At 41.6% G+C, this 24,975-nt stretch overlaps 2 protein-coding genes across 2 annotated transcripts; one reads left to right on the top strand and one right to left on the bottom strand.

Annotated features, from left to right (window-relative positions):
* LOC106581183 (autophagy protein 5) lies at window positions 1-21,782 on the bottom strand. The gene is made up of 8 exons (XM_014163070.3): window positions 21,494-21,782; window positions 20,594-20,755; window positions 20,086-20,213; window positions 19,498-19,576; window positions 16,666-16,828; window positions 16,072-16,166; window positions 10,083-10,200; window positions 1-4,439 (listed from the first exon to the last, which is right to left on the bottom strand). The coding sequence occupies exons 2-8, from the start codon at window positions 20,699-20,701 to the stop codon at window positions 4,303-4,305; spliced, it is 828 nt and encodes a 275-aa protein (XP_014018545.1). The 5' UTR covers window positions 20,702-20,755; window positions 21,494-21,782; the 3' UTR covers window positions 1-4,302.
* Window positions 21,783-21,855: 73 nt separating this feature from the next.
* On the top strand, window positions 21,856-24,014 carry LOC106581185 (dynactin subunit 3). Its single transcript, XM_014163084.3, has 7 exons — window positions 21,856-22,035; window positions 22,363-22,447; window positions 22,584-22,670; window positions 22,804-22,887; window positions 23,000-23,058; window positions 23,174-23,233; window positions 23,526-24,014. The coding sequence occupies exons 1-7, from the start codon at window positions 21,934-21,936 to the stop codon at window positions 23,610-23,612; spliced, it is 564 nt and encodes a 187-aa protein (XP_014018559.2). The 5' UTR covers window positions 21,856-21,933; the 3' UTR covers window positions 23,613-24,014.
* Window positions 24,015-24,975: the final 961 nt, after the last annotated feature.

Below are 24,975 nucleotides of genomic sequence, written 5' to 3'. Positions count from 1 at the left end.
TATAGTATAAAACAAGTTCATTTTTAATTCAATGTTAATTCTACACAAACATTTTTACAGCATTGTAATCATTGCAGTAAGTAGCAAATGAAAGAAAAGCAAGCTACTGCAAAATAGTGTATATGGAGAGAAAGAAAATAAAAAAACAGAAAGAATGCACATTTGTTTGTTGCAGAGTTAACAGTGAGAACAACTCAGAGTTGAAGATAGCATTCGTTAATCAATAAAATATTGAATTAGTAACGTTTCTACTGACTGGATGGTTCTGTTTGTACCTGTGCTGTAAGTATGACCGCAATCACCAAGAGAAAGTAAAGGAAGGGAGAAAAGACAAACAGCAGAGGAACGGAAAAGTATCTCTGAACTCTTGTTTGCATATTGACTAGTGTGTGTGGTGGAAGGAAAACTACAGTATTTGTAAATAAGCTCAGAGTCCAAATGTAGAAATATAGAGCAGAAATCCCCCCCAGTGAGCTTGTGCCGAGAAAAGGCCCATTGGCCGCCTATGCACTCTCATCCTCTCTTTCTCCCTAATCTCGCTCTCTATCCCGCAGGGGATGCAGCATGGAGGGAATACAGTCATGGATTCCTCTAAATTACTAATCACTCTCATGTGTGTCTGATACCCTCTGACTGCTCTCAGCCCCCTGTAACGTGTTAAACACAAACAAATGTGTGTGTGTGTTTGTGTGAACTCAGTTTCGCGGAATCTAGTACCAATGACTAGAACAGTAAGGGTTTGGTTATTGTTGAAACACATTGGGGGAGCATTTGGGGTTGTTGTTGATGGTAACAGTACAGAGCATGCCCAGTGACCTGCTTAGTGACCTCTGACCTTTCGTTACCACCTCAGCCTTAATGGACGCATCCCGGTCTGCTGATATCTAACAACCACAACAGGATGGACTAAGTGATGACCTGCGAGCAGAAAGGCAATTGGAAAACTGGGGTCAGACATTGTGTCCCACATACAGGTAACTCCCAAAATAAAGGAAACACTTGTGTAAATGATGGATACAAAGTATATCGAAAGCAGGCGCTTCCACACAGGTGTGGTTCCTGAGTTAATTAAGCAATTAACATCCCGTCATGTTCATGTATAAAAATGCACAGTTGCCCATTATTAGGCTACCATGGCTAGGAGAGATCTGAAAATGAGCGTTTGCTAAATTAATAAAATCTCAGAGACTGAGAGGGGTCTCAAAGAACCATAGGGGGATTAAAGAACACTTATGGGAGTTTCTGTAACTGCGCCTGAGACAGCATTTTCCACCACCATCAACAAAACACCAAATTATGGAATAAAGTTCTAGACACGTGTAGAATCTATGCCAAAGTGCACTGAAGCTGTTCTGGTGGCCCAACACCCTATTAAGACACTTTATGTTGGTGTTTCCTTTATTGTGGCAGTTACCTGTACTTCCCCATTGTAATGAAAAACAAATGGTTGCCGAGGATCACTTTGGGTGAGTTGCTAGACATGCTACCAAGGGCTTGGAGATCTGAGGAATGGCAGTATACACATGCAATAGAGATATTTAAAGGCTCTGCAATAGAGATACAGATAGAGTTGTCAGTATTGAGCAACTCACTCCAATAGGTTGACTGAGAGTCTAGCTCTGCTCTTCATCATCGGCTTGTGTCTTTGTGACTGAGTCAAAAGTATGTGTCTACTGTGTACACACACACACACACACACACACACACACACACACACACACACACACACACACACACACACACACACAGCCTTCAGAAAGTATTCACATCCCTTTCATTTTTTCACATTTTGTTATTAAATTGAGATGTGTCACAGACACAATAACCCATAATGTTAAAGTGGAATAGAAAATGTAAAAAATGAAAAGCTGAAATGTTTTGAGTCCATAAATATTCAACCCCTTTGTCAAGGCAAGCCTAAATAAGTTCAGAAGTTAAAATGTGCTTAACAAATCACATAAGTTGCATGGACTCATTCTGTGTTCAATAATGATTTTTGAATGACTACTCCCATCTCTTTACCCCACATTTATGTGTAAGGTCCCTCAATCGATTAGGACATTTTAAGCACAGATTCAACTACAAAGACCTGGGAGGTTTTTCAATGCCTCGCAAAGAAGAGCACCGATTGGTAGACGCTAAATATCCCTTTGAGCATGGTGAAGTTATTAATTAGGCTTTGGATGGTGTATCAATACACCCAGTCACTACAAAGATACAGGCGTCCTTCCCAAGTCAGTTGCCGGAGAGGAAGGAAACTGCTCAGGTATTTCCCCATGAGGCCAATGGTGATTTAAAAACAGTTACAGAGTTTAATGGTTGTGATAGGAGAAAACTGAGGATGGATCAACAACATTGTAGTTACTCCACAATACTAACCTAAATGACAAAGTGAAAAGAAGGAAGCCTGTACAGAATTCATATTTTCCAAAACATGCATCCTGTTTACAACAAGGCACTAAAGTAATACTGCAAAAAATGTGGCAAAGAAATGTTTTGTCCTGAATACAAAGTGCTATGTTCGGGGCAAATCTAATACAACACATTACTGATTACCAATCTCCATATTTTCAAGCATGGTGGTGGCTGCATCATGTTATGGGTTTGCTTGTCATCGGCAAGGACTAGGGAGTTTAGGATAAAAAGAAACGGAATACAGCTAAGCTGTAAGCACAGGCAAAACCTGATTCAGTGTTCTTTCCAACAGACACTGGGAGACAAATTCACCTTTCAGCAGGACAATAACCTACACCATAAGGCCAAATCTACACTGGAGTTGCTTACCAAGAAGACAGTGAATGTTTGAGTGGCCTAGTTACAGTTTTGACTTTAATCTACTTGAAAATATATGGCAAGACATAAAAATGGCTTTCTAGCAATGATCAACAACCAACTTGACAGAGCTTGAAGACTTTTTAAAATAATAAATGGGCAAATATTGTATAATCCAGGTGTGCAAAGCTCTTATAGACTTGCCCAGAAAGACTCACAGCTGTAATCACTGCCAAAGGTGTTTCTAACATGTAGTCTCAGGGGGGAGAATACTTACATTTTTTTGTATTTTGTTAAATTGTAACATTTTCTTCCACTTTCACATTAGAGTGTTTTGTGTAGATCATTGACCAAAAATGACAATGAAATCCATTTGAATCCCACTTTGTAACAACAAAATGTGTAAAAAGTAGCCATACACACATGTAGATACACACACGTATGCACATGCCTACCCCTCAGACAGTACCCCACGTCGAGCCCAGCCCTGACTCAGAGCTGTAAACTCCCCTATCCCATCCTCCTAGGTGGCGAATGAGGAAGCCTGATGTGCTTAGACAGGTGTGACATCACAAGTTTCCCTCCCCTTCGACTGTAACAACACACTCCAAATTACATGTCTGGCCCCGTCTCCCTTTGACACGAGACACGCAAGAGAGAAGACAGACAGGATTCCATTCGGACTCTTCACACCTTCCTCACACCCTCCATGCCCCTCTAGGAGACTTTAAATGATGTCTCCAATTACAACACGCAGACTCACACAACCCCAAGGCTTGGCATGGAGACAGAAGTTTAGCGGTATCATTAGTAGCAGGAGGAATTCCAATAGATAATTAGCCATGGAGATGAGAGAGCATCGGCAGTAAATGACACGAGAGAGAAAGGGGGGGAGGGAGGAAGAGAGAGAAGAAAGAGTCAGGAAATACAGTGAGAGAGGAAGATGGAGAATATAAAGACAGAGTGAGAGCGAGAGACAAAGAATGAAGAAGTGAAGTGTCTTTAAAAATCTCCTTTCACTCCTCAGTGGCATACAGTACAAGTGTGTAAACTCAGTGTGACTTTATGAACGTCCAGCCGTGTAGCTCATGATGTGACTCGGGAAAACGAAGGAAATTTCTGTTTGTAGAGGGTCCCACTAGGCATGTCTGGGCCCTGTCTCTTTCTCTAGGAGGAGGAAGAGGAGAGAGGTGGTGGTAAGCAGAATCTCCCTGCCTCTCTTTTTAAACAGATGAGTTCTCTTTCAGTTTGGCCTTCCACATTTTGGGCGGAACAACTTTCCCCAAACAGGTAAAGGTCCAAAAGAGATGGAGTGCGAAGGAGGAGAGGAAAAGAGATGGAAAACAGAAAACGGTACATTTTCTCCTGGTGGGCTCCTTTTTGGGACAAGTTGAATGAGATGACGTCACACTGCGATTGCGTCACTCTTCGTCGACCCCAGTCACGTGGGTTTTCCTGCTCTCTAAAGAGTCCGTTCGGGAGTTTGCAACTTTCCCAGTTGCCGGGTGTTACCAAACTTTGCCAGAGGTGTCAGTCGCTAGGCGCGGGTATGACGCTGATGTGGAGGAAGTTATCAGGGTGACTGAGGTGCTCGCTCAGCCACTGCAGCGGGGTCTCCAGCAGGGGCTCAATCCCATGGATCACCACCTGGTAGTGCTTGGACTCCTCTGTATAAGGAGAGAGAGAAGGGAGACATGGAGGGAGAGGGATGGAGTATGAGAATGAGCTACAACTTAAAAATCCTTTTGACTGTGTGTTGGGCTCCATATATTTATATTTCTACAAACAGAAATGCTAGAATTTTCTTTAAACATCACTAGTCATAGATTATAGTGTGGGAGTGTGCGTCTGTGTGCAAGCGATAGTTAAGTGAGTGTGTGTTTAAGTTGTCCCTCTCACCTCAGAATGACCGAAGCCTCTCGGCTAGCGACAGACAGATTAATCAATCACAGTGACCAAGCCTGACCCTGGGACTGACCACAGGTCACACAGCAAGACAAATGAGCCTCACTCACTGATGGCCTGACGAGGTGTGCACGTGTGTGTTTGTGTGTGTAAGTGTGAGTTAGTATGATAATCTGCATGCGTGAAAGATTGCCAGCAGGTAAACGTATCTGAATGGGTGTGAGTAAGTCTCGATGGGCATATGTTGTATGTGTGTACATTGATGCCTGTAAGTTACTGGTTTAACTCAAAGCAACAGTAGCCCCACCCCTCCAGAGACACTGGGCCCCAGGTCATGACCTTTTACCCACTCATATCAGAGCACTGAGGGGAAGGGCGGGGTCAAAACACTAGAGGGGGCAGTAGCCAAGTCATGTAGGAGCTCAGTGTCTATATGACTACACACACATATACACTGACCGTTTCTCCTTATAAGGTACCAAAAGATGCATACTGTTGCATGTACACGTAATATCTGAACGACCGTTACAATCGTTAGAAATATCTGAGTGAAGAATCCAGGGTTAGTAAGAAGCTCCTCAGGCACACCCACCACCTGCAGACTGCTATACAGTATAGATATACAGTGCCGTGAAAAAGTATTTGCCCCCTTCTGATTTTCTCTATTTTCGCATATTTTTGATACTGAATGTTAACATATCTTCAACTAAAACCTAATATTAGATAAAGGGAACCTGAGAAAACAAATAACTTTATTTAATTAACAATACCCCTGTGTGGAAAAGTAATTTCCCCCTGACACTCAATAACTGGTTGTACCACCTTTAGCTGCAATGACTGCAACCAAACACTTCCTGTAGTTGTTGATCAGTCTCTCACATCGCTGTGGAGGAATTTTGGCCCACTGTTGCATGCAGAACTGCTTTAACTCAGCGACATTTGTGGGTTTTCAAGCATGAAGTGCTCGTTTCAAGTCCTGCCACAACATCTCAATTGGGATTAGGTCTGGACTTTGACTAGAACATTCCAAAACTTGTCTTGCTGCATGACCCAGCTGCGCTTCAGCTCATAGACGGATGGCCTGACATTCTCCTGTAGAATTGTCTGATGCAGAGCAGAATTCATGGTTCCCTCTATTAAGACAAGTCATCCAGGTCCTGAAGCAGCAAAGCATCCCCAAACCATCACACTACCACCACCATGCTTGACCGTTGGTGTGAGGTTCTTACTGTGGAATGCAGTGTTCTACCTTTGACTCTTCTGTCTATAGAACATTCTTCCAAGAGTCTTGATAATCATCCAGGCTCTTCCAGGTGCTTTTTGGTAGACTTGAGTCAACTTTTTGAATGAGATGGGTCCCATTATGATGGGGCGAAAACCAAACACTGCATTTCACAGTAAGAACCTCACACCAACGGTCAAGCATGGTGGTGGTAGTGTGATGGTTTGGGGATGCTTTGCTGCTTCAGGACCTGGATGACTTGTCTTAATAGAGGGAACCATGAATTCTGCTCTGCATCAGACAATTCTACAGGAGAATGTCAGGCCATCCGTCTATGAGCTGAAGCGCAGCTGGGTCATGCAGAAAGACAATGATCCAAAACGCACAATCAAGTCGACATGAAAATGGTTAAAAAGCAACTAATTTGAAGTTTTGGAATGTTCTAGTCAAAGTCCAGACCTAATCCCAATTGAGATGTTGTGGCAGGACTTGAAACGAGCACTTCATGCTTGAAAACCCACAAATGTCGCTGAGTTAAAGCAGTTCTGCATGCAATAGTGGGCCAAAATTCCTCCACAGTGATGTGAGAGACTGATCAACAACTACAGGAAGTGTTTGGTTGCAGTCATTGCAGCTAAAGGTGGTACAACCAGTTATTGAGTGTCAGGGGGAAATTACTTTTTCACACAGGGGTATTGGGTATTGTATAACTTTGTTAATTCAATTAATAACTTAAGTATACATTTTCTTGTGTTATTTGTAAACTAATTTTCCCTTCGTCTAATATTAAGGCCTATTACATTGAAATAACTTGATCCCACTTTAAACCAACTACTGCTCTTGAGAAAATAAAACAATGACTGCATTACCAATAGTGGCCTGTGTTCATGATGCCGTTCCAGCAATGTACATTTGAACATTTTAATCATTTAGCAGATGCGCTCATCCAGAGCGACTTACAGGAGAAATTATGGTTAAGTGCCTTGCTCAAAGGCACATTGTCAGATGTCTCCCTGGGCCAGGCGCCGCGCCTGGGCAGGCCCCTTCGCGCTGGGCTACCGCCGCCCAGCATAGCAATTTATATGTATAGCCTATGATCACATATACGATCAATACACTCACAAGTACTGACATTCATACTGCAATAACACTTTCCCTCTCTCTTCCACATACTGTACCCCTGGTGACAGTAGCAGGCACAGGTGGGGGGAGGAGGGGTGCTCCCCTGACTCTCACTATGACACAAGGAACATTCATCCCAAATATACACAGCTTGAATACCTACACACAGAATGTATGGTCTGGTAGGCCCTCTTATGGTTGTCATGTCTTTTTCAGAGGGTGGAGACCAACGTGATTAATCTGTATTTCTCCTCTGAAACGTTGTGAAAGCACTGTGTCATAGTGGAAGGATTTTGAGTCCTCTAGATAGAATTCTATTGGGTATTTTCCATGGATCCTCCTATACTGTGGCCAGAAGGCGTGGGATATCGCCTAGGTTTTACTGGAATGTGACATAGTATTAGGGTTCTTAGGAAGACTGACAGAGACGTTTTCACATCTGAATCACACTGTGCTGCTGTGAGCCATTAACATGGTGTGAGTTCCAAATGGAACCCTATTTCCTTCATAGTTCACTACTTTTGACCAGAGTCCTATGGGCGCTTGTCACAAGTCGTGCACTATTTAGAGAATAGGGTGCCATTTGGGATGCATGCATGGTTGTTATACATTACTATGGTGTTTTAGGATTGGGGCCAATTCAGTTGTGTTTGATTAATGTTAATGGCATTAATCAAAACACATAACTTTATTGACCCCAATCCCAAAACACTATAGCAATGTATAACTCCATAACTTATTTCCAAAAGAGGAATATTGACCACCATAGTTTCAATAAAAATAAAATCTGACAAATTTTCATACAAACTGCGGTTGACTACTGCAGCGACTAACAGTCAAGACATGTTTTGTTACTTAAGTATAGCCGAGTCCAATTTAAGAAGGTCACAACCCCATTCTTCCCTGCAGTGAGGCCAGCCAAGACTGAACAGTTACACCAAAACTCAACCAACACACTGGCCGGCCAATAAGAAATATGTGTGTGTATGTTAGGGGGAACTGACAGGTAGAAATCTATCAATTCATCTCTCTAGACCTGAAAAACATCTTTGTCTTGTGATGTCTCATAAGAGTAATTTCCTTCAGCAAGTTAGGTAGTTTGTTTTTTCAATAATATACTCAACTGCATTTCAAAGAAAGAACAGGGAAATGGAGTTTGCAGGTATACAATAAACAGACCATAAGGTATTGACTTGAAGACCTCTGTCTCATTTCTGCCTCCCCCTACTCAACACCTAGCAACACCTAACACACCCACCGTCCCTCATATCAAACCAACCACTGAAACCCAGAACACCCCCGCTCTCTGAACAGTGAGACGGCCCGTTTGATGAGAAGAGACTGGATTCGCTATTGATTCTGACTGTGGTGTTCTGTGTGGGCGGATTGGCCAATAGTTTCACTCCTTTGTTCTGTGGGTTGTACCATGAATGAGTAAAATCAATAAGAGTGGTGTGTAGGCGAGTATTGTTGGCGTGTGGGCTTGTCAGTCGGGGAGATTTCTGCATTCTCCACTTATTAGAAATATCACCACAAAACCTGTTTTTCTTCATAAGAAACATGTCACATCTGTAAAGGACATGACGGGGGAATTCTCAGAAGGCTTCGATCCGCCAAGGCAACTCTTTCTGAGGCTCGTTCAATTGAATTTGTCCTGCGTCATACAAGGGGAGAAACGTGTTACTGTTCAGACATACCTCTCCTGTCTCTAACCCAGTCAAACCATGTCTAATACCTTGGTCAAAACAAAGCGTTCGCAGACGTCAAAGCTGACCAACTGACTGCTAATCAGAATAAGATGTTGATGTTCGATTTTCCTGCGTGGGTGGAAGAACATCGGTCCAGTCCGGTAACAGTACGACTCATCTGAGTATCATGCTGCCGTAAGCTGGGAATCCCCAGTTAATATAACCCCTGGTTACATGTTTCCTTGGGTTAGTTCAGTTTGATGGGTTTCGGGGTGCTTTGAAGGACCATTAAGGCTTCCAGACAAAACAGAGGGGAATGTTTAAAAATGTTGGTTTGATGTTAGAAACATCAGTCGAGTGCTGAGACGTCCTTATCCGATAGGTCCTCACAAGGAATCGGGTCCCCAGAATACGTCTGTGAACAATGCTGCCATTAGGCTGCCTGAGTACCCCCCCAGTCCCTCCAATCCAAACACACCGCTATAATCCCCCGCTATCACACACCCATCTCCCCAGCGAGGAAGAGAGGGAAACACAACAAACGACAGGAGACAAAGCAGCACTTTCACCTTTATCAAGCCAAGCCACCACCATCCTCAGAGGAGAGCAGAGAAGGAATTGAGAAAAGAGAGAAATGGATAAAAGAGATTATAGAAGTACAGGAAGGGGATGAAAAGAAAATATAGTGATTCTTGATAAAGCAAGAGAGAGTGGGAGAAAAGGAGCGAGAAAGAGAAAGATATGTGAGGGAGGCAGACAGAGAGTGAAAGAGATAGAGGCAGGCCGGCAGACAGAGCAGTAGTAATGGTAGTGGTGCATTGCTCCATGCAGGTGATTCTCCTGCAGGTCCTCTGTCTCACAGCTCCATTGTCTGCTTATCTACTTCCTCTGCACAGCCCTCCAGACACTACCTGTTTAGGCTGCCTCGCTCTCCATCGCTCCCTCTTCTCTACATGTAGCGCCGCTCCTCATTCCACTCTGTATTTTCTTCCCCTCCCCGTCGCGTTTCACTCTTTCACATGAGGGCAACTATTTTCCCTCCTCGACCCTCTCGTGTGTTTTATCTCTGAGCATTGATCTCTAAAAGTCCTCTTTTACTGTGTAAATAAAATAGACCTACATGGCTGATGTCTTTTATTCTTTGGCTTCCTGTGAGATGCAGAGCACCCTTTGATAGCACAGTGAGGAAGAAACAGGTCTGCTTTCTCTTGTGTGTGTGTGTGTGTGTGTGTGTGTGTGTGTGTGTGTGTGTGTGTGTGTGTGTGTGTGTGTGTGTGTATGTATGTATGTATATATATATATAAATATATAAAAGAGGTGGATGTAGTACAGGTGTAATTAGTGTAGTACAATGTCTATGAGTAGGTAAGTACCGTCGTTGGATATAGCCATGGGGTACACCTCCTTCAGCAGATCCCCAAGCGTGTGTGTGTGGCCGTCGGGCGAGATAGGGCGAAACAACTTCTGGATGAACGGTCTGTCACTCATCGTCTACACGGAGAGGGGGGAGAGGAATCAGAGCATGACAAATAAATTACATACAGTGCCTTCGGGAAGTATTCACACCCCTTGATTTTTCCCCACATTTTGTTGTGTTACAGCCTGAATTTAAAATTGATTAAATTGGGATTGTGTGCCCGTGATCTACACGCAATATCCCACAATGTCAAAGTGGAATTTTGTTTTTCATTTTTTAACAAATTAATCAAAAATTAAAAGCTGTAATGTCATGAGTCAATAATTATTCAACCCCTTTGTTATTTCAAGCCTAAATACATTCAGGAGTAAAAATGTGCTTAAAAAGTCACATAATAAGTTGCATGGACTCACTGTGTGCAATAATAGTGTTAAACATAATTTTTAAATTGATTACCCTATCTCTGTACTCCACACATACAATTATATGTAAGGTCCCTCAGTTGAGTAGTGAATTCAAGCACAGATTCAACCACAAAGATCAGGGAGGTTTTCCAATGCCTTGCAAAGTAGGACACCTGATGGGTTCAAATAAAAATGGTGACACTGAATATCCTTTGAGCCTGGTGAAGTTATTAATTAGGATTGGATGGTATATCAATACACCCAGTCACTACAAAGATACAGGAGTCCTTCCCAACTCAGTTGCCGGAGAGGAAGGAAACCGCTCAGGGATTTCACCATGAGGCCAATGGTGACTTTAAAACAGTTACAGAGTTTAATGGCCGTGATAGGAGAAAACTGAGGATGGATCAACAACATTGTAGTTACTCCACAATACTAACCTAAATGACAGAGTGAAAAGAAGGAAGTCTGTACAGAAAAAAAATATTCCAAAACATGCATCCTGTTTGCAATAAGTTACTTAACTAATTACTCAAGTACTTTTATGCAATAGCTTGACAATAGCCCTAACGCAAGAACATAAAATGAAGTGCTTATTCTAGGTTACAAGTCATGACTTGATTATTTCTGGCGTAGACCCAAGCCCTCGGGAACTGCGCCCCAAATTAATATGCCACTAAATAAGCCAAAGTCTCTAATGATTCAATCACAGCCTACTCCAGTGATAAAAGTTAGGTGCAATACAGGGGAGGCTGTTGAGGTGAAATCGGAGGATGAGCTCATTGTAATGGCTTATAGGTCGTTATCATTAAAACGTCACAATACGTTCAATATGGCTGCTGGGGGGCAAGGAAACCCACAGCTTCACTAAAACCATTGACAACTATGTGCCGTTTTCAAGAGATTGTTAAATGTTATAATTATTTGGTTTTAATATCATCACCTCTTGAAGAACAGAGTCAGAGCTACAAATTGTTCCATGCAAAACAATTGTGCACATTTAGCTCCATCATCAGAGTTACACAGAAAGTAACTGCATGCTTTTCGTGATCAGTAAACATCTATTGATCGTGTCATTTCAGATATGTGAGGGTAGGCTCATGATATCTCTCAATATTGGCTGCCATTAATTGGACATTTGAGTGATATAAAGTGAAAGTGAACTATACCTGACAAGTGTAAGTGGTTTAGGTTAATTTTCTAATCCTTTGCGGGCTCTGCCTGTCAAACAACAGAAGGGTGCATTTGCCGATGTACTGTTAGCTGATAATGTTTACTTTGCAAGCTACCAGTAAAAACTTAGTACAGTTGGCTAAACATATAGTGAGTGATAAGGAAACCAACTGCAGCGTAGACCTATCTAATGAAGTTAGCTAACATAATCCCCTTTTTAACATTGTTTTTAATTGTTTAATTATGATTGCTGCTGACAGACATGACAGGCACTGAGGTAAAAAAAATATAAAAATATAATTGGCTAGCTAGCTAATAACAGATTACGTCAACATGGCTAGTTAACAAGCTAACTTTCAGTAGATAAACTAAATGGCTATATTTGCTTGCCATCTATAGTAGTGATGACAGTAGTCCGACTGACAACTTTACCAGCACGAGGAGTTGCCGATGTCAAGCTCTTTCCAAAAGCCTAATCTCTGATGAAGCCAGATAAATGACACGTTGATTGCTTAGCTAGCTAGTTACATTTCAAATGGATAGGCTACCCTCACACATCTGAAATGACATGATCAATTGATGTATAGTGATCATGAAAAGCACATTACTTCCTGTTTAACTCTGATGATAGAGCTAAATGTGCGCAATTGTTTTGTATGGAATAATCTAAAATGTCTAATTCTATCATTTTCTAGAGGTGATGATATTACAACAAAAATGTATAACGTTTGACAATCCCTTGAAAATGGCATGCAGTTGTCAATGATTTTAGTGGAGCCAAATCAAACGCTCTGCACCGTTTTGAGACGTTTTACTGATAACGACCTATTGAAGACAAGAGTCCATCTACAGACACATCTAGTAAAATATTAAAACTGGTGCTTGCTACCCAATCTCTGATCTGAGGGCACATGAGAAAGGTGCCGCTAGCTGGATATGGTCCAGAAGATCAGGTGTTCGCACACGGACACCGGCGATCGGGTTGGCTATCAGTTCTGTGAAACCAGTTTGTCTATCAGTTCAGGGAAACCAGGGGCCTCCGAGGTGACAAACGGCGAGTCTGACACACAATAGCAACTAATCATGGGAGCTGTGAAAAGGAAACCGGCAACGGGAGGGTTCGGGTAACGGAGCTGTAACTAACACCGCCGGGCACATGGTAGGGAAGGTGGCTCCAAAGGCGCGAAGCTGGCTCTCGGGTTACCAGAAAGAGTGACACACCTGACAGGAATCGCAGAGTTTGTGCAGGATTATGCCGGGAGCTGGAGTGGAGAGAGTGCGATAAGTGACAGCTACTTCGTTGCATTTTTAAAAACCGCCATGAATAATTGACCCGGGTACCATACAAAGAGGGGGCCACTGATCCTGGAGAGAAGCGCGATACTCTTGGACGGTGACACTTTCTTTTCAGTTCGTGTGACACCAGAGCTAGCAGAGTACCACCTGGCGACACCCAAGAGCGATGCGTCATTAACTCTCCAACGATGAGAGGTCAGGTGAAAAGCGACTCGCTCTCCCTGACTGAAGCAAGCAAGGGAACTCAACCCATAGCCTAATTGCCGGAGTGGATTCAATCCGACTAATTGGCAGTAAACTTGTGGCTGAGGTGCACAAACGTCAATCAATATAATAATTATTATTATTGGCCCGTGACAAGAACGGGAAAAAGCGGTGAGGGAGTGCCCTTCTCAAATAGAACAGTGATCTGCGCCGCTCGGTCATGTTGTCAACAAGGCAGCATGGTGCATCGTCTAGAAACATATATTTATTTTCCATAAAATATATGTTTGAATTTTCAAACTAGATTTAGTTCGGAAGGCAATTACTCCACAGGCTTAATCTAGTCTTGGCTACTTCACCGTGGGCTTTGAACGGGGCGCCTGGCTCACTCCCGGGAGCCAGCCCGGTCCAAAATGAATGCTATTCACTTTTCACCCGGTGCAAACTCCTCCCACCGGGGTAACCCGGCCCAGATAATCAAACCCCCCTCACTGAATGAGTCAGTTGGAGAGAAAGCATTGGCACTTTTCTCACTGAGCCCAAGACCTTCCACTGGTAAATAAAAAATTGGAGCTTTCATTTTCCTCAACCACTGAGGCACCATGTAATGTACAGTATACATGCAGGCTACCTCTCATGGAATTGGATGCCCTTACATTAATTACTTTTTGCAAATCCAATCAGTTTTCCACGTTGATTCAACGTCATCACATTGATCTTTTGGGTTAAAATGACGTGGAAACAACGTTGATTCAACCGGTTTTTGCCCAGTGGGATTTTCATTTTACGCCAGATTTAATGGCTTTGGCACTTTGTAACACAGTGGCGTCACTTTTGGAGCTGGAAACTGGCGGCCGAATAAGACTGGCGCGTGCAATCACCAAGTGCGCACAATGGCACTCTAGGACGCACACGCAATGACACAGATAAATCCATCCCCTCGAAATCTCTTCCCTTTTCAAAAAGGAGCACAGTCTAGCGGAAGTGAGTGCTCTGTTATTTAGAGTCAATGTTGTCATTAATTCTGTCTGCATCAAAAGCAGCATGTTATTTACACTAAAGACCGCAATTTGTCAGAGGGGGGCCTGCAGGTTGAAATACAGTCATCAATGATGACTACTGCATCTGGACGAGGATAGCTTTGTCCGCTGTTGGTTCAGTTAACTTTGGAGTACACAATGCGTCTGGTTTTACAATCACTGTTTTATTATTGTGTTGGACCGTTTTATTATAGGCAAAATAAAAAACGCTTAGTTGAAGTGTGAAATTAGTTACATATGTACCTAGTTTTGGGACAACATCGGGAGTCTGTGTATTGTCCAACCAATAGAGACTCCCAATGTTGTGTCCCAAAGCTCATTTGTACCAAGCTTTGGTTTAATTTTGCATGTATTTGTTTATGATAGCCATATATCCATGTGACGGAATTGGCCACAATATTATAATTGAAGACTAGGCATTACATCACATTTTCCTGGAAGTGGCAAAAAATATTCATCATCTCATTTTGTGGTAACATTTTGTTTCCTTTACTAACTAAAAGTCAATATAGGCCAAGACGTTTTTATAATGTTTTAGTCAACACTTGAATGATATATTTCATTGTTCTGTTTGGTCGTCTTTAATTTTGAATAGATTTATGATTGTAACATTCCAGTGAAAACATTGATGCGAGATTTTATGGGCATAAAGGCTGACATCTGTTATAACACAGCAGCAAAGCCCTGACAACCTACTCTGATTCCCCTGGAGAAATTTCCACATCAAACTATATTCAGCAATATATCACTAGAACCCCTTCACAACTGACTCGTCCAAACATGCCTTCATTTGTTTATTCTTGTTGAGAAGAGATGGCCTCAAATACTATGGAATAAGGTAGGCAAAGCTATAAACCAGTCGAGCTGATCCGAGGGCTTATTGAGCGCAGTCTTGGGTGAAATTATGCCTGTTCCAGGCGCGCCGTATCCCCACGCAGTTTTCCTACACTATGGGATACACACGGGCTAATGTTTTACAGACATTCAGGGGGCGACACTGGTGCTTATTCATCTTTTTGAGGGAATTTCATCTGAGTCATGGATGGCGGGATCCCCCTTAGGAATTCACCTTCATTTGAGTTGCCCACATCCAACTATAAACTAGTCAAACGAATCGCTCGCCAAGCACACGGCCAGAAAAAAACATTAGGCTAACACATTTGGAGTGGGTGATCTCTGGGAAAATATGAGGCTTGTTTGATTTATCTGCTGTTATCAAAGGAGTTTAACAAAATACCATTTTTGGGGAAAAAGTTATTCACTGAATATCTCCAGGAAATATTTTGCAACTGAGCACTTCTGTAGGGTTGTTTCTGTCACCGGATCACAATAAATTACAAGCTTACTAACAAATTAAAAGTTGCTCAACAGCAGCCCACTTTAAGCCATAGGACTTGGGCGGTATCCTATTCACGAAGCGCCTTACTAGTCCGTCATACAGCACCATCTACGAGACAGTTCAGGTACTAGACTGCATCGTCATAATACAAGGCAGTGGAGTGCCAATTAATTGATGATTGTGTTGATAAGCAGTTTGTGCAGCACATTTCAGTAATAACATATTTCTGTGTACTGTGTATTTTGTTTCATTCTTACTCTGATTTTCATATTCACTTAATGCTTTCTCATATTCCTAAATGCACTATCATGTTCTATTTGCTTATCAGATGATAAAAGAGTATTCTTTCATTACTATGCATTGCCGTATTTGTGACCGGACGTATTTTTTTGATTGCATCGATTACGTCATCTATTAACAGTAGCAGTGATGCCACACTGCAGGTCACACTGGCTGTGATGTCAACAAGGCGTGTATTAACCCATTTACCAGGTATATCCTGAAGGGGATGTAGCGAAAGCCTCCCTCCTCGGTGGGGTATTCCATCAGCTTACGGTTCATGGCCCAGAACTGGTCAAACTTATCTGAGGAACACAACACAACCAGATTTACATACAAACTGTCCCCATCTCCTTTTATGTTTTTAAACCAGCTCTACAAGGGTTCTGAAACCCTGTTAACCTGTCCTGGTTTCTAACTCCCCTCCCCTGTATCTCACTTTCACACAATTTTAGCTTCTGAAATATTTCAGATCTGTTTTCTCTTCTGGGTGGAGTTGTAACTGTCTCTTTCTCTCTCTGTTTTGGTTATGGAAGCCTCCAAAATAGTATATTTTGGTAAGTGAGAAGAGAAAAAAACTTAGCAGCTGATGCAAAGACACTGTTCAGTGAGCGTGGGTGGCGTGGTTTTGACTGGTTGGCTTGAGGGTGTGTAAGTTGTTGAGTAGAGGGACAAAATAAGGGTACAGAGTCCCAAAGTCAATACTTACGTGTGTGCGTGTGTGTGTGTGTGTGTGTGTGTGTGTGTGTGTGTGTGTGTGTGTGTGTGTGTGTGTGTGATGGGGGGGGGGGGGGGGGCGCTCACCGTTCTGCAGGCCCATCCACAGCTGCTTGTGGTCTTTCTTCTGCATGTCGTTGATGACCTGGCTCTTGTGTTTGAGGGCATCCGCCTCCTTGATGCTGGACATGAAGTGGGCCTCGATCACAGAGTTAGAGGGGCAGTGGAGCAGGTCACGCTCTGGGAAATTCTACCTCAGAGAAACCACACAGGCAGGACTGCTTTTTATAGAGGTTGACCGATTAATCGGCATGGTCGATTAATTAGGGCCGATTTCAAGTTTTCATAACAATCGGTAATGGGCATTTTTGGACACCGATTGTGGCCGATTAGATTGCACTCCACGAGGAGACTGCGTGGCAGGCTGACCACCTGTTACGCGAGTGCAGCAAGGAGCCAAGGTAAGTTGCTAGCTAGCATTAAACTTATCTTGTAAAAAACATTCAATCTTAACATAATCACTAGTTAACTACACATGGTTGATGATATTACTAGTTTAACTAGCTTGTCCTGCGTTGCAAATAATCAATGCGGTGCCTGTTAATTTATCATCGAATCACAGCCTACTTCACCAAACGGGTGATGATTTAACAACCGCATTCGCGAAAAAAGCACAATCGTAGCACCAATGTACCTAACCATAAACATCAATGCTTTTCTTAAAATCAATACACAAGTATATTTTTTTAAACCCGCATATTTAGTTAAAATAAATTAATGTTAGCAGGTAATATTAACTAGGGAAATTGTGTTACTTCTCTTGCGTTCTGTGCAAGCAGAGTCCGGGTATATGCAGCAGTTTGGGCCGCCTGGCTCGTTGGGAACTGTGTGAAGACCATTTCTTCCTAACAAAGACCGTAATTAACTTGCCAGAATTTTACATAATTATGACATAACATTGAAGGTTGTGCAATGTAACAGCAATATTTAGACTTATGGTCACCCTTTCGATAAAATACAGAATGGTTCCGTTCTGATAGTTTCCGGATTTGACCATTTTAATGACCTAAGGCTCGTATTTCTGTGTGTTTATTATATTATAATTAAGTCTATGATTTGTTATTTGATAGAGCAGTCTGACTGAGCGGTGGTTGGCAGCAGCGGCTAGTAAGCATTCATTCAAACAGCACCTTCCTGCGTTTGCCAGCAGCTCTTAGCAATGCTTGAAGCACAGCGCTGTTTATGACTTCAAGCCTATCAACTCCCAAGATTAGTGCCTATAAGAACATCCAATAGTCAAAGGTATATGAAATACAAATGGTATAGAGAGAAATAGCCCTATAATAACTACAACCTAAAACTTCTTAACTGGGAATATTGAAAACTCATGTTAAAAGGAACCACCAGCTTTCATATGTTCTCATGTTCTGAGCAAGGAACTTAAATGTTAGCTTTTTTACATGGCACATATTGCACTTTTACTTTCTTCTCCAACACTGTTTTTGCATTATTTAAACCAATTTCAACATGTTTCATTATTTATTTGAGACTAAATAGATTTGTATTTATGTATTATATTAAGTTAAAATAAAAGTTTTCATTCAGTATTGGTGTAATTGTCATTATTACAAATATATATTATATTTAAACAATTTAATAATGATTTTCTTTAAATATATATATATATATATAATAATAATAATAAAAAATCAATTTAAAAATAAAAAATAAAAATAATCGGTATCGTCGTTGAAAAATCATAATCGGTCGACCTCTAGATTTTTAGCACTGTATACCAGGGGTTGGAACCGGTTCAGGGAACAGAACCGAAAAGCGGAAAATAACAATATTTTCAAGGAACAAAAGTGATCTATACTGTTTCGGAACAAAACCATCATTTTAAAAGTATGGGAACTGGTTAATAACGTTATTTTATGTTCCAGGTATTTTTTTTCTAGTCCCACTACAAAACACAACAAAGCCCTCACTCTGTCACTCAGAAACGTATTCCAGTGTCTACCTGGAAGCTGAAAATATTTGCCTGTGCGTGTTTAGGCTACCTGACCCTCCCCCTCTGAAGCATAGGCGTCGGACAGTACTGACGTTACAAGCTTGATTCAGAAGATAGGGAGAGAGATTTTTAATTAGCTAGAGAAAAATGTGTAAACTTTTTCAATGCTAGTTAAGGATACTATAGGCCTAGTTATCATGTTTCACATTGGATTTATTAACTATAAAAAGGTAAGACGTGTTTTAAATTCTTATAACGCTCTGCACACACAAGCTTGTTAACGTCTTCTATGGAGGAACTTTGAATGTCCTTTGAACTAGCTATCTAACAAGCTTGAGATAGCTAGCTCAAAGGACATTCAAAGTTCCTCCATAGAAGACACTCCTCCTAGGTAGAATTCTGTGAACCTAATTCATATAATGCATGTCATAACAAGATGCCCAGCGCTTCACGCCTCCTCAACCGTCTCTCGCTACACCCTCAAAATGTTTGTCACAGCTTACGCCATAGGCTACACTCGTCTGTCCATCACGCATGTAAACAACAAGCTTATCATGCATGTAAACAACTATCTTGTCACACTGATTGGTGAAGTAATTTAATCAGCAAAATTTTAAAATATATATATTTCATAGGTTAAAAGAGGAACAGAAAGGAACGTAATAAACCTGTACTATTTTTTTTGATTTGAACCGGTTAAGAACTTTATTTTTCAGGTCGGAACAGTGGAACAAAACAGGGAAAAAAAGTGGTTCTGCTCAGAATGAAACGTTTGGAAAATGATTTTGGTTCCAACTCCTGCTATATACAGGCCAGAATCTGGAGGATTCTACATTTGGAGCAGCAAATATAGTTGCTGCTCCATATGTACTATGTTAACTTGCTGCAAAACAAATTCTGTGTTGTACCTTAAAGTGCACAGTGATGCTCCAGGGCAGGGCAGTGTTGGAGGCATGCAGGTCAAACAGTAATCCGATTGGATAGTGCCTGCAATGAATAAACACAGCCACACCACGTCAGTTGAGAAAACATGTCACCAGGGCTTCATTCTTGTCCAACTCTGAATCATAATGAGTTATCCTCTCCTTCACCTTGGGCTGGATCCTAAGTAACCGATTAATACGTTTTAGAGAAAATAATTTAAATCAACCCCTTATTTACCCAAAGGTCTGAGTTAAATGTGTATGTCACTTTAAGATCAGGACTCATGTCCACCCAAATGTCCAACGCTTGTGTTGGGCTGCCACCTGGTGCCTGAAACGTAGGACTGCAGATAATTGGTATGTCGTCTCCTCATTGATGATGATAGGAGGCGAGTTGATATGCTTAATTCTGATCTCTAAAATATTTACTTTACTCTACTGCTGTGCTAGAACACTTGTTTCTATGGAGGGGCACAGGGAATTCTAACCATTATATTCACTAGTAGTTGTTAAAACAAGTCAATAATTGACAACACACATAGCCCTCGCAGTCCTAATTTAAAGCTCACCCACCATTTGAGTGACGTTCCCTCGAAATCAAACCACATCTCCTCTACGTCCTCGGCCTTCATGACCTTCAGGAAGTGCTTTTTCACCTTGTCTGTGACCAGAGTCAGGTAGCTCATCCTTGGCAGGAGGAGCTGAGGAGAGAACAGCAGAGAGGGGGAGAAGTGAGGGGCTCAATCTAGGTTCCCGCAAGAGTCCATGGCTCAAGCCAGCTCAGTAGTCATGTGTGTGACCTGAATTAGCTAGATCTATGTCACAAATGCCATGTCCATTGCACATGAGATTGGTCGCACCTTAATTGGGGAGAACAGGCTCATGGAATGGCTGGAGAGGAATGGTATCAAATAGTACATGGTTTCCAAGTGTTTGAAGCCATTCTATTTGCTCCGTTACAGCCATTATTATGAGCCATCCTCCCCTCAGCAGCCTCCACTGGCATTGTCCAGCAAAGCGACATCATTTTTTAATTTTTTTATTGTATATATAGTACTAGTCTGCATGATGTCACACTTACATAGAAGGGTTCGGCCTCTCTCTCTGTGATCTCATCCTGGTAAAGTGTGAAGCAGGTCGGAATCCGACCAAACCAAACATCCCGCAGCACGTCCTTGTCATCTGCCATCCTCCCGTCGCTCCCAGTGGCACATAAAGGAAGTATTCTCTAGCTACAAACTACCTGTCATCAACAGATTAAAGGGTCAATCTTGGATTGGAACATTCATTTTGGGACATTTAAATGAATGTTATATACCCATTGATTGTTGAAGAGTTTAATTGATCAATTCCTCATGAGTTTAATTGTTAACTGTCGTACCCCACCCGAACCCAAAATATGAGCTTGTTTTACTTGGTTGTTTGTAAACGATGTCATTGTAAACAAACCCTGCATAACATGGCTAAAACTATAATTATCTGTCTATGAGTGGCAGTGACCGTCTGAGTGACCGTTGTTGGAACTCCAGATTTTGCACCAATGAAAGTCAGTCGAAAGCTCTCTACAGAACGTGTCAATCAAGCTCTCTTCGGAACCAGTCAATCACAGCTCTGCAAAGAGTTCGAATCTTACCACATTTTGTGAACACAACTTCAACTAGCCAGCGTTAGGCTAGTGGAGAAATACAAAGTGCTAGTTAGTTAACGTGTTAGCTAGATACTGTAACTAACTAGCCACGACTTCACTGGTGGTGAGGAATAAGATTACATTTAACATAGTTAGACTTACATTTAAATTATTCTGTATTGACTTGCTAGCTAGCCAACTAGCTAGATAGCTGCGTATGCTACCTAGCCTCACTCGCACCGGCAAGAATAGTAGCGAGGCTGTGGGCACATTTGAAAGTTTGCCCTAAACAAGTGGTAGGACTAGGAGCAGATCATTACTAAAAGTTGAGACAAATGATGAACAACATCTTACTTTTCTAGAGCGTTTGTAACCAGCTGCGATTAAGGAAGAGGGCCGTGGTGATGTTGTCATTCGCCTGTCAAGGAAAAAAGCAAAGAAATCCTCCTTTTCCCCGACGAGGTGTAACCTGCAGTATAGAGTGTCATCCAGCGTTCATTGGAGTGTATTACAATAATCATGTCGAGATGGTTGTATTCAGCGCAAAGATGACCTATAAAGTTGTTGGTTAGTGACGAAAATTTTGATTCGCCTAGTAATCGATAAGTAATTTTGTAGTTATTGGTAGTTTCATTTACAGCTTGCAAACCACTGAAGTTTTCTTTAAGGACAACAAATATGGCGCCTTTCACGATCCGTCGATTTTTTTCCTATGACGCAATAATTGTGCGTCGCCACCTGTTGGACGTCATTACAACAATCCAAATCCAATTGTTGTGCTCCCTGAATCAAGAATGGATAGGAAATTTGAAGTTGATAACCTCGAAACGCGTCTTGAGACGCTGGAAAGTCGTATATACGGTGAAAGAAGGAACAAGGGAGGGAAACCCGTGAAGGTTTGACAATAATATTTTATATTAAAAATGCAGAATAGCGATTCAACTGGCTGTTAGCGTTGGCTAGCTAGCTAACTAGCGAATGCCCTTTTTGCACACTGACTGTTTTTCTACAATCAATGCTTAGACATCAATATTATGGAAAATGTGTGAAGAACAGCTATGCCAGGGCATTCCGACTAAGTTAGCTACAATCCAACATTTTAATGTCGAGCGAGTAATTGCTAACTAGATAGCTAAATAACTAAATGCCAGCACGGCTATAACACGGTTTATTTTCACAAGTTTCGCTTTTTAGTTGATCATATAATGCACTCTGTTCCTTAGTGCGCGGATTCCCTCTCCAGAGTTCAGTCCGCCCTTGCAAACACTGCAAATAAGAGGGAACGAGTGAAGATTCTACACAAAAAGAGTGAGTGACATCTTAGACAACACAACTGTGTGACTTGGATGGGACACATTATTACCAGGACAAAGGAAGGTCAATTGTGAATATATTTCCCACATAGTAACTAGTATATATTCTATAACCTTTGTTCTTTGTACAGTTGAGGATCTGCTGAAGTATCTGGACCCTCAGTTCACTGACCATATCACTGTTCCTGATGCCATGAAGCTGGAATTCATCCTTGCTGGTAAGAGTTTTTCATTTAAAATATGTGAGTAAATGTTGCCAAATTTGGTCCTGCATCATGGTGATTGAGTAGGCCTCTGGCGTATGGATATGTGCCTCCAGTCTCAAACTCATGCACTTGTTTCTCCCCACAGAGGAAGACTTCCTCCTTTCCCAGGCCACCCTTCTGGAGCAGGTCAGCAACCTCCAGCCACTATTGGACAGCAACTACATCAGAGGTCAGTGCGAGGGAATTTAAGTACCATTACAATATGGTCTGTGTGAAGTGATGATGGGTTAATAAATAGTGTTTATGTTGAATGCAACTCATTGTAAAGTTCTTATTCACAGATGTGCCAGAGCATGCCACCAAGCTACAGCGTTTGTCTCAGATTCACATCAAAGAGCAGGTATGACCCCCCCCCCCCCCCCCTTCTTGATTTTGTCTTTCCTCACAAGACACGCTAGATTGACTTTTGTGAATTACAGTATCTTAGTGACACCATTCTTGTCATTTTCCCAAAGGACCAAACTGAGGCCCAGTCCCTAGAGGTGAAGAAGCTGTTTGAGGAGTATAACAAAATGGTACCTTTCCTTCATTATAATATCAAATAATGGAATGATTGAAGTGAATAAATAACACTCAAGCCAGAGGAAAATGTATCTGAGGTTAGCTAGTGAAACTGTGTCGAGTACATTGGCTGTCTTGTCTCCTGACCTCCTCGGTTAGATGAATAAGAATGAGTGGTTGCTGAAAGTAATTACCTAGATTGTGTTTTCTGTCAAGTCATGTTGAACTCTGAGAAATGTCTAGTCTGTGCTAATGGAATGAACTGCCCGGCCCACCAAATTCTTTGAACCTTGACCTCTTTGGCAGATGTTCCTGCTGTCCAAGCAGTTCACCCAGTGGGATGAGAGCCTGCGGAAAGTGGAGGAGGCAAAGGGGATCCGTCAAGTGGAGTAGCGATTATGTCCAGTGATGACCGTTATGACAATGTCACGGCATGATGTCATCTGTGTGTCAAGAGTCCGATATGCACCTTAATGTAACTTTCTGGATATTATTGTTATTTATTTACAGCTACATCTAGAGACATTTGCATAGCTTTTTTTTATATATATATCCTCTTTGTACATTTATTCAACATAAAATGTACCCATGCATTCCAACTCTGCAACACTGCTCCAGGGAGTCACAAGACACTGCTTTTTTCTGGGTTGCTTGACAGTAGAAGAGCATAGAGAAGAATTTGCACACTAACTTAATTCTTCTTCCACAAAGTCTTGGTTTTAAATGGTTTTCTATCAGACAGCATGACTGCAAATGTAAAGTAATTGCAATAAAATCCATACTATTCAAACTGAACTATTTGGTTTACTTCTGTTTGTGCAAGACTTTGTTCAATATGTTATAAAACAACTGTCTGAAACTTCAACTGTGCCTGAGAGTATTTTTCTGATGTTTGCATTTAATTACAGGTATTTCAAAAACCATATGACTAAGAGAAACGTCTTTTTAGTCACAAGGTAGGTTTCCATCCAATTTGCGACAGATTTTAATGCGAAACTTCTAAAATCTGCATAAAATAGTATGCGCATTTTCCCACCAGAGATGTTTCCATGAAAAGGATTTATTGCGGATAAAAGCCTGTGCGTGATGACGTTGTGGACATAACGTTTATTGTAAAATATCCATATACCGAATGAAAAATACAAGTTCACTGGGTTTCCATTTTCAATTCTATCGATGGTTTTGTCAAACTTTAGCGTTATATCGTAAATGTGCCCACTCTGGGTTTGGCACGTCCGCTTCAGCCAACTGCTCAACAGCTGCGTGCAGGCTACCTACATTATGAGATTATTATGTCACCAGAATAAGACCCTCAATATGTTTGGAAAAGGAGCATCAAGCTCATCACGTGCACTCACCACCCTGTTAAATTCATAATTTATTTTTATCTGTAGCCTAAAACTGCATGGTTTCCCGAGTCGTAGTGGGACCACACAACATATCATCGCGTGACTCCAAGTTTACTTCGATATGATCGTTAGTATATCAATATTTGCGCATAAAGAGATCTCCATAGTAATGACTAATGTAATTAATTGTAATGAGTAATGTATTCTTATTACTTATGGGCAAACATCTGTTTTGTTGGGGCTCGTTTCCATGGACTTGGTTCATACTAATTCGAAATCAATAATATTCGAAACTGAAAATGTGTATCAATTTCTCAATTATAGCATTTTACTCTATGCGTTACCAACACAATGACAACATATATTTGGGTACGTTTGGTGAAATACCCCTGGATGATCATTTTTTG

The sequence above is a fragment of the Salmo salar genome, chromosome 02 (assembly GCF_965601325.2).
Source record: "Salmo salar chromosome 02, fSalSal1, whole genome shotgun sequence".
NCBI classification, from domain to species: Eukaryota; Metazoa; Chordata; class Actinopteri; order Salmoniformes; family Salmonidae; genus Salmo; species Salmo salar.
This window is presented reverse-complemented; position numbering and strand designations above follow the sequence as displayed.